Source organism: Pan troglodytes, chromosome 7 (assembly GCF_028858775.2).
Source record: "Pan troglodytes isolate AG18354 chromosome 7, NHGRI_mPanTro3-v2.0_pri, whole genome shotgun sequence".
In the NCBI taxonomy this organism is placed as follows: Eukaryota; Metazoa; Chordata; class Mammalia; order Primates; family Hominidae; genus Pan; species Pan troglodytes.
Genome location: NC_072405.2, coordinates 61,242,653 through 61,261,639, shown reverse-complemented (window position 1 = coordinate 61,261,639; position 18,987 = coordinate 61,242,653). Strand labels below are relative to the sequence as shown.

Below are 18,987 nucleotides of genomic sequence, written 5' to 3'. Positions count from 1 at the left end.
AATGCATTCCTTTCCCAAGGTATTAATATTCCTTGCTAGGAAAAGAGTTTAGCAACATCTCTCCTACTTGCACATATGTTTATAGGCTCTCTACAAGAAGAAAAATATGGCTCTTTTTGCCTGACCCTGCAGGCAGTCAGACCTTATGGTTGTCTTCCCTTGTTGCCTAAAAATCGCTGTTAATTCTGCTCTTTTTCAAGGTGCACTGATTGCATATTGTTCAAACACACATGTTTTACAATCAATTTGTACAGTTAACACAATTATCACAGTGGTCCTAAGATGATGTACATCCTCAGTTTACGAAGATAACAGGATTAAGAGATTAAAGACAGGCATAAGAAATTATAAAAGTATTATTTGGCAACTGATAAATGTCCGTGAAATGTTCACAATTTATGTTCCTCTGCTGTGGCTCCAGCTGGTCGCTCTGTTTGGGGTCCCTGACTTCCCACAACAACATCCTCCTAATATCCCTGTGATATGGTTGTGTTATATTAATCATCTATTGTTGAGTGAGAAATTACAGTAAACTTGATTGTTTGAAGCAACATAAATCTATTATTTTATAGATTCTGGGCATGGCTTCACTGGGCCCTTTTGGGTCTCTGCAAGACTTCAGTCAAAGTGTTGGCCAGGGCTGAGGTCTTCTCTGAGGCTCAACTAGGAAAGGATCTGCTTATGGGCTTGTGGTGGTTGTCAAGATTCAGTTCCTTGAGAATTGTCAGACTGAGACTGTAGCTTCTTGCTAGCTGGCCATCTTCAATTCCTTATCAGGTGGGCCTCTCTATATGGCAGCTTGCTTCATCAAAGCTGGCAAGAGAGAGTCAGCTGGCAAGATGGGAGTTATAATCTTAAGTAACGATTACCTACATGATATCCCATCACTTTTGCAATATTTTTTTGGTTAGAAACAGATCACAGGCCCTGCCTACACTTGAGGGTGGGGATTTCACTGGAGTATGAATACAGTAGGTGGATGTGGTACAGATAATTGCTGCTGTCTTAGAGGCTGTCTGCTGCAGGTGCCATTTTTATTCCTATTTACAAAAGAGGAAGCCGAAACAGTTGTCCAAGATCATATAATTGCAAGTAATGGGCCCCAAACCAAACCCAAGCTTTCTAACTCCACTGCCTGGATACTTCTTTACCATAATATTTTAAGGAATGAGGAATTGTTGTGGAAATGGCCGTTTTGAGGAATTTATTAGTGACTTTTGTTTGATGCCATGGATTGATGTGGGTTGAAGTCATGTGGTTGGTATTATAGTGAATGTGCAAGTAGAAGGGCCTGAGTAGAGATTATTCTTAGACGGTAGTTTTAAAAGGAAGAAAGGAACAATAGCCATATGTTGTTTCGTACTGAATTGTTTCTCTTTATAACCGGAAATTTTTCTTTTCCAGTTTTCTGAGTTTAACCAGTAATGCCATTCAGTTGCCAATCTCAAGCAAAGCAAACATAAGCCAGTTTTAATCTACTTTTTAAGAAAAGTGGTAGTCCTTTTCACAGTGCCTGACGGTAAGTCACAGTTTCTACCTGTATAGCAGAGTTTAATCTATTGCCTTTAAAATAATGATTCTGGAAATCTTAATTTTAAAACCTTATTTGCTTTTTCCTTCTCTAATAATTCTCTAAGGCTTATGTGGAAAGAGCATAAGTAAAGGTACCTACTACTTTCTGGGAATTTATTTATAGTTATCTTTCACCAGTTTCATTAATCTTATGGATCTTTTCCTCCATTTGTTGAAAGTAAAATGCTAGACCATGAGATCTGTCCCCTTTTTATGTCATTATTTTAAGTTTTTTTCCTTTCTCCTTTTCTTTTGAGACAGGGCCTTTCTCTGTTGCCCAGGCTGGAGTGCAGTGGCACAATCGTAGCTCACTGCAGTCTTGAACTCCTTGGCTCAAGCCATCCTCCTGCCTCAGCCTCCCAAGTTGCTAGGACCACAGGCATGCGCCACCAAGTGTGGCTAATTTTTTTAAACATTTTGTGCAGACAGGGTGTTGCTGTTGCCCAGGCTAGTCTTGAACTCCTGGCCTCAAGTGATCCTCCTGCCTTGGCCTCCCAAAGTTCTGGGATTGCAGGCATGAGCCACTGTGGCTTGTTGTGTATGTTATCCTCATTTTATAGATGAAGAAGCTTTATTTTCTAGATGAGGTTTTTCCTTGGGCATGTTAATCACAGAGTTGTTTTAAATATTCTGATCTCCAGACCTGTACACTTGCTACTGTTACACAAAGTGATGGAACTATTAAGGAGGATTTCTTGCTCAGTGTAGAGGTGAAACGCAGTTCAACAGGCAGCTGATGGAAGTGATGGAACTATTATGGAGGATTTCTAGCTCAGTGTAGAGGTGAAACACAGATGATGGAAGGAATTGGGATTCATTTCCCCTAATTTGCAAGTAACGGCTACTCTTAATTTGCGATTAGTAAGTTTAACCTTAATACTAATCTATTTTTTATTATGTTGAGGAAGAAGTGGGGGGAAAACTCTCAGGGATAAGATGATTGACCAACTGTTTTATTCTTAATGTAAAACACTGAGTGAAATATGCACATAGCAACCTTTACTCTAGCTACTGGCCTTTTACTTCTTGAAGAATCAAACTTTTTTTCCTGTGGCAGAACAGTTATGCTTTTCTTTTCACTAAACTCATTACTATTTATTTTTATTTTTTTTAAGCACTGAGTTTACTGAACTATCCAGTTAGCCATCCTAGACATCAAAGCCCATTTTGATATTTTTGTTATTTATATAGTAATACTGTACTGTGTCATAATGATGATAGTATTTGTGATTGTAGTTGCATTTGTAAAATTGATCACTTTTCTTGTTTCTTCTAGTAACTGTATCAGAGGGTGAGGTATAAGCTCACAGAATTCAGATAAATCATCATGAAGTTATATGTATTTCTGGTTAACACTGGAACTACTCTAACATTTGACACTGAACTTACAGTGCAAACGTGAGTTGTATTTCATTTATTTTTTTTTTCGCATTCTGTCTGCATGCAGAAAGTTAAAGAAATATTATTTTACTGTTTAAAAAGTAGGATAATGGCGGCCGGGTGCGGTACCTCACGCCTGTAATCCCAGCACTTTGGGAGGCCGAGGCGGGCGGATCACGAGGTCAAGAAAGATTGAGACCATCCTGGCCAACATGGTGAAACCCCGTTCCTACTAAAAATACAAAAATTAGCTGGGTGTGGTGGCGCATGCCTGTAGTCCCAGTTAATCGGGAGGCTGAGGCAGGAGAATCACTTGAACCCCGGGGGGCAGAGGTTGCAGTGAGTCAAGATCGCACCACTGCACTCCAGCCCGGCGACTGAGCAGGACTCTTGTCTCAAAAAAAAAAAAAAAAAAGTCACATAATGGCAAGTCTTAAATCTTTTATCCCAACATATTTCATATATAATTGTTATCTTTCTCTAAAAGACTAGTTACATTCTTTAAATTGTGCTTTGTCCTGTTGGCATGAATATAATATTCATGTAAACAGTAAACAGATCAGTAAACAGATCTACTCACACAAAACAAACTGATTTCCATTGTTGTAAGTACCTATAGTCAATTGCTATTCTATGTTTCACAGGCCATTGTTAAGGGAATTATCGGAAGCTTCATAAAACAATGTATATCACTTCAATGGTTTTTGGTCATTTGTTTTTATTCAGTTTATGAATAAATGTCAATAGGTTTATTTTGTTTGTTAAGGAGAGAAAAAATAAATTTAATATTTTCATCCAAATTTAGTGGGACTCAGGTATCTAATAATTCTCTGGCTTGACAGGACAGGAAGGAAATAGAAGTAGTAAATATCATTTCCAACGCTGTTTATATTTTTATAGTGGCCATAATAGCAAAGACTTTATGGCAATGCAGAATAAAACTGACACTGGAATTATTATAAATAGTGTGTGAAATAATAATCTTTGTTGTAAAAATTGAATTATGGATTTTTTTTTCCAGTTTTCATTAAACTTGATTTTACACTTACATGAATGATTTTTTGGAAGATAGGGATAGGAAGGAATCTTCACATGTGTTAGACTTAATGTAGTTTCTAAAACGTGTGGAGATTTTAACAAAAATTATGTAGCCTGAGGATTTTAATAGACCTGATAACCAGTTTGAGCATATTCTTTTGCTATTATTTACCTAAGATCAGCCAGTTGTTATGGAATCCAGTTCATTAAATAGGAAGCTTATATTTCTATTACTGTTTTTGGGGAAGGTTTTAGAGTGAAATTCATTAACCTCTAAGGTGTTTTTACATAGTACTACTTGGAAAATAAAGTCATTGGGCAAATATAAACAACTGATTTATTTTATTTCATTTTTTGAAGTGTGGCAGACCTTAAGCATGCCATTCAAAGCAAATACAAGATTGCTATTCAACACCAGGTGCTGGTGGTCAATGGAGGAGAATGCATGGCTGCAGATCGAAGAGTGTGTACCTACAGTGCTGGGACGGTAGGTATTCAAGAGTCCTTTCACACAAGAATGCAACATCTTTACATCACATTGGGAACTCAGTGTTCAAAAGTAAGGTTTATTTGCTTCATATATTGAAGGCAATGTGCACGCTCAGTATTTATAACATTTTATTTTGGTTATTTCTCCTTTTTTAAAAAATATAGGATACAAATCCAATTTTTCTTTTTAACAAAGAAATGATCTTATGTGATCGTCCACCTGCTATTCCTAAAACTACCTTTTCGACAGAAAATGACATGGAAATAAAAGTTGAAGAATCTCTTATGATGCCTGCAGTTTTTCATACTGTTGCTTCAAGGACACAGCTTGCATTGGTAAGATATAAACAATTATTTTAACTGATTGTTTCTAAAAGCATTCGGATCTAAATAGCACAGTAGTCTAAATTGCATAGGAAGTATGCAAAAAGTTTGACAAATAAACTTTAAAAATATTTTCCGGTTAATATATCTAGTTTTAAAATTTCTGGGTCATACATTGCTAGTTATTCTACTTTGATAATGACAGTATTTTAGAGTGGAAAAGCTGTCTTAACATGATTTGGTCACCTTCTTTCCTAGATAATATGTAAATAGTTACTTTTGAACATTAATTAATAAAGGACCTACGTTAGAGTAGATGTTAACAAAGAGAACTTAAATAGCTCTAAAAATGTATTTATTTTTTCCATATTTGTGGTTAGTTCCTGGAGGAGAATTAGGTTTCTTTCTAATATATTGCTCTTAACACTGCTACTTGCAGTTCCCACGGATTGTTTCCCAGTCATTTGATTTTCCTTTTTAATTTACTATTTACCTTCTAGTAATATCATTGACATTAAGCTATCAGTAGTAAGCTACATTTTTCTTTTGATCGTGGAAAAAATGTGTTAGAACCAATGAAATAATAGTATTTACCTTTTGTAAAAATAAATAACATTACTGAACATTAGCTTTAATTAGGAAAACTCTTAGAGATTTGTTTTAAGCAGTATATACATTTGTACAAATACCCCCATTTTTCACATAGGATACAACATTAAAAGGAAATAACCTCATCTGTGTGAAACATATTTAATAAACATTTGAGAGTCCAAAAGTGCTTTGAGAGGACAAAATTTTAAAAAATATACTTACGTAAACTGAATTTACATAATAGAATCTTTTAGAGTTGTTTTTTTGATTTGGTTGAAAAGTGTACATACTACGTTTTGATAGAGAAAGTATTAAATACGAAAATAAAGGATAACTAGGATATATAATTTTCAAGTGATTAGAAAGAGCAATTAAAACTATATTCAACGAAAGAATGAAAACAAGAAAGTAAAAAGAAAAGATAAAATGTCAGAAATACGTATATCAGGAATTAAATATAAGCTGGCATTATTTCTCTTTTAATGCATCATATTTAAAATATTTTTTAAATACATAAATAGTAATCTGAGATTCAAATACCAAGCATTCTATATCAGTCTATTTTCATGCTGCTGATAAAGACATAACCCGAGCCTGGGACGAAAAAGAGGTTTAATTGGACTTAACAGTTCCTCATGGCTGAAGAGGCCTCGGAATTATGGCAGGAGGCGAAAGGTGAAATTGGCCAAAACAAAGGGGTTACAGGTCCCATGCAAGTTCGAAATCCAGCATGGCAGCCAAGTTTTGAAGCTCCAAAATCATCTCCTTTGACTCCAGGTCTCACATCCAGGTCTCACTAATACAAGAGGTGGGTTCCCATGGACTTGGGGCAGCTCTGTCCCTGTGGCTTTGCAGGGTGCAGCCTCCCTCCCGGCTGCTTTCACAGGCTGGCGTTGTGTCTGTGGCTTTTCCAGGTGCACAGTGCAAGCTGTTGGTGGGTCTTCCATTCTGGGGTCTGGAGGACCGTGACCCTCTTCTCAGAGCTCCACTAGGGAGTGCCCCCAGTAGGGACTCTGTGTGGGGGCTCCGGCCCCACATTTTCCTTCTACACTGCCCTAACAGGTTCTCCATGAGGGCCCTGCCCCTGCAGCAAACTTACCTGGGCATCTAGGCATTTCCGTACATCTTCTGAAATCTAGGCAGTGGTTCCCCAACGTCAACTTGTCATTTACATTAGGTATTTTATTGACTTATTATATAGAGACAGGATCTCACTGCGTTGCCGAGGTTGGTCTCAAACTCCTGGGCTCAAACGATCCTCCTGTCTTGGCCTCCCTAAGTGCTGGGATTATAGGCGTGAGTCAGCATACCTGGCCTCTTTTGAGATTTATAAAATACATTGAGCCACCATGCCTGCCCTCTTTTCAGATTTATAAAACAAATTCTAAAGCTGCTATAACCAAAACAGTAACATAGGTCTAATCAATTCATTATGTGAGGAATTAGAGGTGATATTTCTTCATGGTCCGGGATGTGGTCTCTAAAGTCAGATTTTCTGAGTTTATGTCTGATTACTTCATTTACCTGTGGTGTGACCTTCTACTCATTTACCTTATTGGTAAATTTAAGAATAGAATTTTGTTTATTGAGATATACTGAAAAATGCACAAACCATAATTGTACATCCATTCTTAGTGAATTTTCACAATGAACACATTGATAAAAATAGTTTCAGGTGTGGTGGCTTATGCCTGTAATCCCAGCACTTTGGGAGGCCAAGACAGGCGGATCATGAGGTCAGGAGTTTGAGACTAGCCTGACCAATATGGTGAAACCCTGTCTCTACTTAAAAAAAAAATGCAAAAATTAGCCGGGCGTGCTGGCATGTGCCTGTAGTCCCAGCTGATCGGGAGGCTGAGGTAGGAGAATTGCTTGAACCCAGGAGGCAGAGGTTGCAGTGAGCCAAGATCGCGCCACTGCACTCCACCCTGTGTGACAGAGTGAGACTTCATCTCAAAAACACACACACACACACACACACACACACACCCCCACACACACAAAACCCCACAAAAACAAATAGTTTCAACCCAGAAGCCCTACTTAGGACTTTCTCCCCATCAGTTTTCATCCTCCCTGTTCATTAATGCTAACCAGTATCTTGACTTCTAAACCAACATTACTTGGTCTCTTTTTGAATGTAAATAAATGGAATAATATAGTTTCTGTTCTTTTGTGTCTAGCCTCTTTTACGCAACACGATGTTCCTGAGAATGATTCATGCTGTTGCATGTATCCGTGGTTTGTATTCTTTGCTGCATTGTATTCTATTGTACGAATATGCCACAGTTTTTTTTTAAATCTGTTCTGCTACTGGTGGATATTGAGATTGTTTCCAGTGTTCAACTATTGTGACTAAACCTGCTGTGAATGTCCTAGTACATTCTTTTGACTACTGTAGTGTAGAGAAATCAGAATACTTTGACAGTGTTAAATCTGTCTTCTCTTCTCCTTCTGCAATCTCTTCTGTACCGAAATGTCCATAGTTCTTTCAGATTTCATCTTGAAATGGACTCAGTGCACACTGTCTTTTTTCTTCCATATATTAGCTATCATTTACATGGTAATTCTATTAATTTCACTTGTCTTGGTTGTTAAAGCTTGATTTAGACTTCTCTGTTTTCAGCCGTGTCTTCTTCCAGTGTAGCCTTCAATCAGTGATATGTTTCTTTTTAACTTATTTCCTGAGCTAAATCTCTGTGTTGAGTTCTTTTTTATAAAGCGAAATTAGACCAAGTTCTTAGGAAAAGAATTTGGTTATAATTTCCATTTGCTCTTGGAGAAAGTTTTTCTGCATTTAGTTTTTTTTACTTTTAAGTCTTTTTTTTCCTTAGGGTAATTTAGTGTAGATTTCATGTTAAAATTTTTGCTTGTGTTTGAATGAATAGAATTATTCCTCTATAAGACAGTGTAGGAAAGGGTATAAGATAGCACTTCCTGGTGAGCAGGAAGCTGCCCTGGATCACAGGGGATCCCCAGTTAGAAACAGAATCTATATGTGTAAGAGAGGGATGGAGATGACTTATTTTGTCCTTCTTCTTGGACAAAATTTAGCAGTTCTAGGGCTTTTTCTCATGTTTTTTCCTTTGGCTTTTTGCAAGTATGTAACATAAATAGGTATTATTTCTTCTGCTACTCTCTAATTTCAGATAGGGCCCCAAGAGGTTCTTGCTGTCCACCCAAGCTTCCCACAAGGAGGATTCAGTTCTCCCAAGTTTTGCTAAATGTCTGCAATAGTGGTGGGAACCTAAATTATCGTGAGACAGGTCACAATCAATTTAGAAAATTTATTTTGTCAAGGTTAAGGACACACCCAAGACATAGCTTCAGGGGGTCCTGATAACATGTGCCCAAGGTGGTCAGGGTACAGTTTGCTTTTATACATTTTAGGGAGACATGAGACATGATTATGTGTAAGAAGTACATTGGTTTGGTTCAGAAGGGCAGGATAACTCTAAGCGGGGTCTTTCGAGTCCTTGATCAGCCTTTCACTCAATACATAATTTAGTCTGGCTCAGTGCATCTGCATTTTTACATAAACAATAAACAGTAAGACAGAGGAAGCAGATAGGCCTTTGTTTCAGGTCAGCAGAGGTGTGACTTTCTGTCCCGCACATATGAAGATATGCTGTCAGTTTACATTGCGAAGGTGAAATTCAGCAGAACTGTTTTAGGTTAAAGATCTTGAAGCCTACAAGAAATTTCCCTGTGGCAAAATTGTGAGGGAGGTATGTAGCTTTCTTATCTTTGTAGCTATCTTATTTAGGAATAAAATTGGAGGCAGGTTTGCCTGACATAGTTCCCAGCTTGATTTTTCCATTGGCTTAGTGATTTTGGGTTCCCGAGATTTGTTATTCTTTCACAGTGGGTGCCCTTTTTATTTGACCCAAGTTGATCAGTTTTCATATTCTTCACAGGTTTGCTGCATATATTGTATGTGTGGGGGTGGTAGTTGTTTCCTGGTTTCATCAAGATGGTGTCTTATTTCCCCTTTGTATTTGGTTGGTTTCATGAAGGAGAAGCAGGCAAAGACATCTTTACTTCATTATCTTACAACTGAAACTATTAGCCCTTTCTTATACACATATGGAATTAAGAACAGGTGAAGATAAGTAATTTCTTCAAGGCCAGATAGCCAGGGAGAAGAAGAACCTCTTTTCTCCAAGGCCAGTGCTCTTTACATTCATATCATTGTACTTCCAGAAAGTAAACTTTCATATTTTACCTGTAAAGATATTTCTTTTCACCTAAATTTGTTCATTAACAATATTATCTTCTAAAACAGAATGGTCATAATTTTGGCGTCCTTATCAGCAAAATATATAGAGAAAATACTTCCTTTTTCGTTGCATCCCCCACTCCATCTTAATGATGGTGGAACATTTGTTTTGCATTTTCCTAGACTTTGATATACACACAAAATGCATTTCTATCTCATACCTCTGTTGTTTCACATTTCTAACTGACCTTAGCCTCCCCAAATAAATGAAAGCATACTATACTTTTTTGTTTTTGTTTTTGAGTTGGAGTTTTCGCTCTTGCCACCCAGGCTGGAATTCAGTTGTGCGATCTTGGCTCACTGTAACCTCTGCCTCCTGGGTTCAAGTGATTCTCCTCCCTCAGCTTCCCCAGTAGCTGGGATTACAGGTACGTGCCACCACACCCAGCTAATTTTTGTATTTTTGGTAGAGATGGGTTTCACCATCTTGGCCAGGCTGACCTCAAAAAACTCCTGACCGCAGGTGATCGCCCGCCTCAGCCTCCCAAAGTACTAGGATTACAGGTGAGAGCCACTGCACCCGGCCCATACTATATATATTATTCCTTTTTCATTGTTGCAAGGTACTCCTATTTTTGAAATATCATAAGTTTATTTTCCTAAAAACAGTGCTACAGTTCAACTTATTTTACATTTATAAATTTTAACAATTCATAAAATTGAAGCATTTGAATATTTTATATCCTCCATCTTTTGTGTGTTTAAGAATCTTCCTCCTACATTTTCTACATGCGCTGCAAGAACTTCTTGCTTTAATGTACCCAACAGCTCTTTTACTCGTCATTTCAAGGGTGTCACCTCTCTTTCATCTGTTTAAAAAAATCTGAAAACATTTTATTTGTTACTTCATAATTCCAGAGTTTTTTCCCCCACTCTATTTTAGTGGCAGCATGATTGATTAATTGACATTAATTGACATGGCACATAATCATTTTACTGACATTCCTACCCCATAAAGACCATCTTACTTCTTATTTACTTTGGTAACTAGATAACTTACAGTAGCTTTTTTACAGTTTGCCTGGACAACTTAAAAATAATCATTTTACATCCATTCTTTCAGGTGCCTTCCCGTTCCACCTTATAACATTTTCCGTATTATCAGTCTTCTTAAAGCTTCTATTTGATTACATTCTTCATGTTAAAGAGTTCTTGAGGAGGTCTTTTCTGAGTAAAGTCCAGTTCCTCCTTCCTTACCTTAGTATCTTCTGGGTCTTTGATCATCTGGCCCTCTTTCTCTCGCTTTTTCCTCCAGACCATTTGTTCTTAACCAATAGCGCTTCATATTTCCTGTCTTTGCCACTTCATCGTGTTCCACTCTTTTGAAGTACTTCTTTCCCTATCTTTGTTCATATTCTTTTCATACCTTAATACTTAAGTTAAATGCCTTCAGTTAACTTTGACTTCTCATTTCCTGTCTCTTTTGTGACTTTTATATCTGTCTCATACCAGTTAACAAAGGTAGAATGACCTGTCTTATTTCCTTGCCAACTAAAATATTTTATAACAGTGGACTTCTTTATATATCTCCATATATAAAGCAATCTACATTGCTGCCTTGTAATTTATCCTTAATAAAGATTTTTGTACTTCATTGTTTGGAACTGAATGTCAGATGTCTATTTTCTGAAGGTATTTTCACTGCTTAAATATTTTCTAGAATCTCATTTAGGGTTACTAAATGTGTTATAGTTATACTAATCTAGAAGTAGATGACATATTTTAGCTTTGCCTTCACCAAAAATTGTTTTTAACATGAATGTCTTGAGATAATACCAGAGGACAGTGACATTTGAGATGGCAGATGTTGATCATTAGTCAAATAATTGAAAGCCCTACTCCTTTGTTTTTCAGAGGTAGCATCTTATGGATTCTTCTTTTGACTGTCTCTTAGGATACCTGCTCGGAAACACCTCACTTATGTTATAACACCTTTCTTATGTTAAACACCTCACTTATGTTTAGGCTGTCTTTTACAGAAGAGAACAGAGATAAACTAAAACAGTCCTTTGAAATACTTTGTTAAATGTGCTCTACAACGCATTCACACGTACATGTTTGTAAACATATGCAAACTTCTGCAAACAAACCATTGCCTTCTTTTACTTTCTTTTGTATTCTTTTTCAATATAGGAAATGTATGAAGTTGCCAAGAAACTTTGTTCTTTTTGTGAAGGTCTTGTACATGATGAACATCTTCAACACCAAGGCTGGGCTGCAATCATGGCCAACCTGGAGGACTGTTCAAATTCATACCAAAAGCTACTTTTCAAGTTTGAAAGTATTTATTCAAATTATCTGCAGTCCATAGAAGACATCAAGTTAAAACTTACTCAGTATGTTTGCCATTAAAATGGATAATATTTGTTTAAAATGCCTTTGAAATTTATCAGTAGGTTTAATTACTGCAAATTTGTTTCTTATAGGCCATATATTTATTGTAACTGAGGTTTATTCTTTGAGCCTTTTCTGATAGTGATTTGTAGGTTATAGTTTTTAATTTAAAAAATGATAATTCTCTTTACATGTATGAGTCTCCCACATTCTTTCTCTTGGGTTGTTTTACTTGTAATAAGGCTCCAAATACTTTTGAAATCATTTATAAAACCAAGAATCTTTGCTTATGTCTTGTCCACTAAACAAAAGGCAAGATGTGAAAAATAACATCTAACAGAAATAGGCACATTATCAAACACTGGACAATGGAGGAAAATTTTAAGTTCTTTGTAAATATTGCCATCCTGATACAGGTTTGATGAGGTGGAAAAAAAGCCCTTGTGTTGTCTGTTTTCTTTTCTTTTTTTTTTTTTTTCTGAGACGGAGGCTCGCTCTGTTGCCCAGGCTGGAGTACAGTGGTGTGATCTCAGCTCACTGCAACCTCCGCCTCCTAGGTTCACTCCATTCTCCTGCCTTAGCCTCCCAAGTAGCTGGGACTACAGGTGCCCACCACCACGCTCGGCTAATTTTTTTTTTTTTTTTGTATTTTTAGTAGAGATGGGGTTTCACCGTGTTAGGCAGGATGGTCTCGATCTCCTGACCTCATGATCCACCCACCTTGGCCTTCCAAAGTGCCGGGATTACAGGCGTGAGCCACTACACCTGGCCAGCCCATGTGTTTTCAATGCTCATTAAGATGGCAAGTTTTAAAAGGGCTGTAGTTAACCTGAAAATACAATGGTAATTCAGCATGAAACTAACCCTTATTGTGTGTGTGCATATGCTTTTAGCATTTTGTGTTCAGGTTTTTTGTTTTGGATCTGTAGATTTTTTTTTTCTTTTAATTATCTTGACCTTGAATTAGAGGCAAGTAGCATGTTCTGGTTTTAATCTTCGTCTTTTTGTTTCATTTTTTAAAATTTGGGTAACCTTTTAAATTCAGATTTCTCTGTTTTGTGGTATGAATATTAGTTTTTGGCCTTAAAAATGGAAAAATCTTGAGAGGAAAGAGAAGGATTCATTAAGACTAGAAAGATCTTTTTAAAGTTTAAATGAGAACCTTTTCCAGTAACTTTCTAAGGGTTCTGTTAGCTATATCAGTTTAAAGTAGGGACCTACATCATATTGCACATGATTTTATAGAAGTTAAATCACCAGGATTTCATATTTTCCCTATGCTTTTGACAACATAAACCTGTTTTCAGGGTGTTATGAGTACAAGAGTTATCTTCATTAGGATTGTTATTTTTATCCTGTGCTTTGAATATATCAAATATATTTGATTTACTTAAGGCCATAAGGTTATATTCTAAGATACTGCTATGGTGAATCTTTTTGTAAATTTAAATTTGTTACATCTTTAAGGTTTTATAAAAGCCTAGTGTTCACTTGTTTAGTATAGCTACTTTACTTTAGAGTGTTTTTTTTTTTTTTTGAGACGGAGCCTTACTCTGTCGCCCAGGCGGCTGGAGTGCAGTGGCACCATCTCAGCTCACTGCAGCCTCCGCCTCCCAGGTTCAAGCGATTCTTGTGCCTCAGCCTCCTGAGTAGCTGGGATTGCGGGTGCCTGCCACCACACTCGGCTAATTTTTGTACGTTTAGTAGAAATGGGTTTTGCCGTGTTGGCCAGGCTGGTCTCAAACTCCTGACCTCAAATGATTTGCTGCCCTCCACCTCCCAAAGTGCTGGCATTACAGGTGTGAGCCACCACGCCCAGCCCTAGAGTGATATTTTAATGGGTTAACGATAGCTTCTCTCTGCTAAACTAGACTTTTAGTGAATAGCTAGCTCATAGACTAGTTTATGTATGTATAATGTTATGGAGAGGTGGTGAGATTTGTGTGTATAATAATATGTGATTTCATTCAAACATGCTAATTCCTAATTAGAGCAGTCTCATAGTTTTACTGACAGATCTTTTGTATTTTAAGTTTAGGAACTGCAGTTTCAGTAATGGCCAAGATTCCACTGTTGGAGTGCCTAACCAGACATAGTTACAGAGAATGTTTGGGAAGACTGGATTCTTTACCTGAACATGAAGGCTCAGAAAAAGCTGAGATGAAAAGATCCACTGAACTGGTGCTCTCTCCTGATATGCCTAGAACAACTAACGAATCTTTGTTAACCTCATTTCCCAAGTCAGTGGAACATGTGTCCCCAGATACCGCAGATGCTGAAAGTGGCAAAGAAATTAGGGAATCTTGTCAAAGTACTGTTCATCAGCAAGATGAAACTACGATTGACACTAAAGATGGTGATCTGCCCTTTTTTAATGTCTCTTTGTTAGACTGGATAAATGTTCAAGATAGACCTAATGATGTGGAATCTTTGGTCAGGAAGTGCTTTGATTCTATGAGCAGGGTAAGTAACGTTAATTTGATGTTTGTTTTGTCATTTTACTACTTTATATTATTTATCCTAAATATTTTATGTACTGAGAGAATGGGTATTACCTTTTAGTAGAAATAAATGAGTCTTGGAGTGAAACTTTTAACATAGGTTGAATCAATTTAATTCATAATTTTATTTTTGAATTGATTGTAAATTTGTGAGGGTTATTTGAGATTAATAGGAAAAATTTCTAGTGCAATAAGAATAATTTACACACAGTAAACTACACAGGTCTTGAGTGGTTCATGCAAGAAATAACCACCACACAAATTAAGATAATGAAAACTTCATTGCCCAGAAAGTCCCTGTGTGACTCTTTCCAGTCACTATTTCCTTAGAGGCAACTTCTTTCTGACTTTTAAAGAAGAAATTTTAAATGCTGCATCTGCCTGAGATCTTTAAAATTCGAAACGTAGACACTGTATTTTTTAGTTGTGTTTTATATTTATAGTGAGCTTGTGTTTTGGATTAAGGTCTTCTCCAGCACACCTGAAAACCTTTTAAACCTGAGGAATAAATACCCCTTCATATCTGATCCGTAAACTGATGCAAAATCTTTGACACCAGGAAGGAAGTTGATGGGGCATGTTTCATTGTTACAGAAATGTTAAATAATGTTGTGAAGGCTGCTGTTGTCAAAAGATAATTGTTAAAAATAGTTAAACTTTTCAAGGAGCATGCAGTCAAAGAAGAGTTCATCTTTGATTCACTATTTAGAGCAGGATAGCACATTGTCTGGGATGCCTAAAAAAGAATACATACATTGCTCTTAAAGTTATAGGATATAGTAAAATGGAAAACAAAAAATCTAGGTTTTGTCATTCTTTCAGTATCCAGTTTCTTGATGACATTCTGTAGGCTAAGCATTTCTTTCAATTAAGACATGTTTGCCAGAGAAGTATGTAATATGTTATGCAAGGATTGATCACTGCCAAAAATGAATTAAAGTTAGTGTTCCTGCTTAAACTATTGACATTGTAGTGGCCTGAAAATTCCATTTATGATTGTAGATAATTGCTTACATGATTGTGATCAGAATAATTAAGGTATTTTGCTTTGTTTTGTTTTTTGAGATAGGATCTCACTCTGTCGCCCAGGCCGGAGTACAGTGGCATGATTATAGCTCATTGGTTCACCTCCCAGGCTCAGGCAACCCTCCCACCTCATCCTCCCGAGTAGCTGGGACCACAGGCACACACCACCATGTCCAGCTAATTTTTTCATTGTTTGCACAGATGGGGTCTTCTTCCTATGTTGCTTAGCCTGGTCTCAGACTCCTGGGCTCAAGCAGTTCTCTTGCCTCAGCCTTCCAAAGTGCTGGGATTACAGGCATGAGCCACTGCACCTGGCCTATCATTTTTTCTGTGATTAAGCTGTGCCAGATGTCAAAACAGAGTTATATATATGAAGAGAACCTGAAATTGGCTTTGTAGTTCCATGTTCAGTGTGAAATTTCACGGAGTCTTAGGTTTTTTTCAATTTGTATGACTAAAGGAAAGGAACAATGATTCTCTGACTTAATGAAAAGTCAGCCAGGCACAGTGGCCTGTACCAGTAATCCCAGTGACTTGGGAGGCTGAGGCGAGAGGATCACGTGAGGTAAGAAGTTCAAGACCAGCTTGGGCAACATAGTGAGACTCTATCTCTAAATAATGAATGAAAGAATAAATGTCAGAAATATTTATACCTTCAGAAAATAGAAGGTAGCTATCGTGTTATTACTAAGCAATCACTTTTTTCTTTTTAGAAGTTAATGCTACCTTGAATAGGGCATAGCAACAACATCTGAAGTCTTTGTGAAATTTTACATGACCATTATATTAAAAAAGCAAAATACAAACTTTTATTTGGTTATTGTTGTTTGTTATCAAATTAGCTAACGTGACTTTAAAATAGTGCCTATAATATAGTACTCATTAGTTGCATATGCCCATTAGATTTTTTTTTTACTTACTCTATCAGGAGTAGCTATTGGATGCTGGGCTTAATTACCTAGGTGCTGGGATGATCTGTGCAGCAAACCACCATGGCATACATTTACACATTTATGTAACAAACCAGCACATGCTGCACGTGTATGCCAGAATTTAAAATAAATGTTTGAAATTAAAAAATATATATTATTCTAAAGCAGTTAAAATCCAATTTGGAAAAATTTATTTATATTTTACAAAGTATATGATCTGTAAATGTGATGTATTGCGTAATGAATGGCACTTTACCATGATGTTTTTATTAGATCAGTATTTTTCTCCTCTCAGGAGTACTATACTTTTTCTTGATAAGACTAGGGGCATTTCTGAAGATGAACCGAGTATGAGATTTCTCTCTGATTGGAGATGGTTTTTTACTCTCATTTTATTAAACGGTTGTCCAAAACAACTAACCTACCTGATATCTGATCGCAGTAGCACTGTTTTCCAATGAAGTAATAAAAATATATGCCAAGATTTTTTTTTCCGTAAAAGGAAATTCAGTTTAAATCTATCGTTTTTGCAGATTAATTCCAATTGTAACAGTAATTTGTAACATGTACTTTCAACTGGCAAATTAAAATGTCTTTCTCAGGAAATTAGTCGAGACATAGGTATTTTGGAAATTAGGATTTGGAATTGGAATAGCAGGGGCTCAAATCTGGGCATTGAGATTCATTTACTATCTCTGTCATCCATAAGTCACTTAACATGGGATTCCTAGTTATATATTTTTGTGGATTAAGATATGCTAGTTTTGTAAATTATTGTTTTTCCCCCCATTTTATCTGTCAGAAAAAAATTTAGAATTGTTGCTGCATTTTCGTAGACTCACATTTTTAGATTTTAGTGTATTCTTGCTAGAAAGACTCTTTTTTTTTTTTTTTTTTGAGTTGGAGTCTCGCTCTGTCACCCAGGCTGGCGTGCAGTGGCACGATCTCGGCTCACTGCAGCCTTCACCTCCTGGGTAGCTGGGACTACAGGCACCCGCCACCACACCTGGCAAATTTTTGTATTTTTTAATAGAGATAGAGTTTGGCCATGTTGGCCAGGCTGGCTTTGAACTCCTTACCTCAGGTGATTCGCCTGGCTCTGCCTCCCGAAGTGCTGGGATTACAGGTGTGAGCCACTACACCCGGCCTTAAGATGACTCTTGAGTGTTCTGTTTCAGTTTATACTACAAAAGGCACACTGATTTGTGTTTCTAACGATTAATAATTGGAAGCGTCTGCATTTAGCGCATTTCTAAACTGTCCAGGTTAATGCAGCATAATTTATTGAGCTTTAGCATTTCTTTCAGACAACTTGTGATCTTAAGGAATCTATGCAGGGGAGTGGGTTTAAAGGTCAGAGGCTTAAGAATAGAGAGTGTAAGAAACTTTGTTTTATAGTTTCTTTCTCAGTTAAAAATAATGTTAGCCTTTGTAGATGCCAAAGAGCCCAAGAGTAAAAATTAATGTATCACTGACTGTTAATTATTGAAAATTGGCTAAATAATTACTAATGAGATTATGTGGTTTACATATATGTAATTTAAAACATTTCTTCAAAGATTTTTATTATCTGTGAACAAATGGAATAAAATATTAAGTGCAGTGAGATTTTAGGAAGTCAGCTGGGCACGGTGACTCATGCCTATAATCCTAGCACTTTGGGAGGCCAAGGTGGGAGTCCATTGCCTGAGCCCAGGAGTTTGAGACCAGCCTAGGTAACAGGGCGATACCCATGTCTACAAAAAATTAGCTGATTGTGGTGGTACATGCCTGTAGTCCCAGCAGTTAGGGATACTGAGGCCGTAGGATCGCTTGAGCCTGTAGTGAGCTGTGATCATGCCACTGCACTCCATCTTGGGCAACAGAGCCAGAACGTGGCTCAAAAATAAATTTTTTTTAGGAAGTTGTGTAAACTATTTAGTGAATCATAAAATACTCTCCTATGTTTGTCAGTGCAGTTATACTTTCAATGAATTATTAAATTCAGATATGTCGTATTCAGGAGCCCTTGTTTTTGGTTTAAATTGTTGCTATGTTAAGTTTATGTATAATTGTAATTTTGCCTAGGTTGAACATTTGAACCAGTTTTCATCTTTATCATGCTAATAATTTGTAACCAGGCTTTGATGTGCATAGTACTCTGGTGTAGAAATACATACACATTGGACTCAGTTACCACAAAATTTAGAAAAGTGAGAAAATGTTCACAAATGTACAAGTAGCAGTTGAGACAACATTGTGCAAAACTAGTGGTGCCTATTCTGAAATAATGGTTTTGTTAATTTTTTCGGTGGTGTTAGACATGCACCCTCTTATTTAACTGCACTGGATTCTTGATAATAACAATAATTTAGTTTTAATTGCTTTTGTATGTTCTCTGTGTACAAGACTCTATGCATTAATCAGTTTTTTTCGACTGTAGAGAAGGCAGCATGAAGGAGGTAGTATTTGACTAGGATCTTTAGAGGGAGAGGTTGACTTAAACAGTTAATAGAAGAATTGTGAACAAAGATCAGAGATA

The 18,987-nt window shown here is 36.8% G+C and overlaps 1 protein-coding gene across 10 annotated transcripts in view; it reads left to right on the top strand.

The window, feature by feature from the left end:
* The window catches only part of RB1CC1 (RB1 inducible coiled-coil 1), a 92,085-nt gene that overhangs the window by 26,050 nt on the left and 47,048 nt on the right, over positions 1 to 18,987 (top strand). For 5 of the 10 annotated variants that reach the window (XR_010159552.1, XR_010159551.1, XM_009455384.5 and 2 more), the window contains exons 2-7: positions 1,405 to 1,519; positions 2,849 to 2,970; positions 4,351 to 4,477; positions 4,645 to 4,815; positions 11,807 to 12,009; positions 14,041 to 14,470. Coding sequence is in view for 8 of the 10 variants with exons in the window: in XM_009455384.5 (XP_009453659.1) it covers positions 2,900 to 2,970; positions 4,351 to 4,477; positions 4,645 to 4,815; positions 11,807 to 12,009; positions 14,041 to 14,470 (1,002 nt within the window). In the remaining 2 variants the exon portion in view is untranslated. Of the gene's footprint in view, positions 1 to 572; positions 778 to 1,404; positions 1,520 to 2,213; positions 2,434 to 2,848; positions 2,971 to 4,350; positions 4,478 to 4,644; positions 4,816 to 11,806; positions 12,010 to 14,040; positions 14,471 to 18,987 lie in introns of those variants that run through there. The other 5 variants (XM_054656732.2, XM_009455383.5, XM_063817098.1 and 2 more) reach the window with 4 other exon arrangements.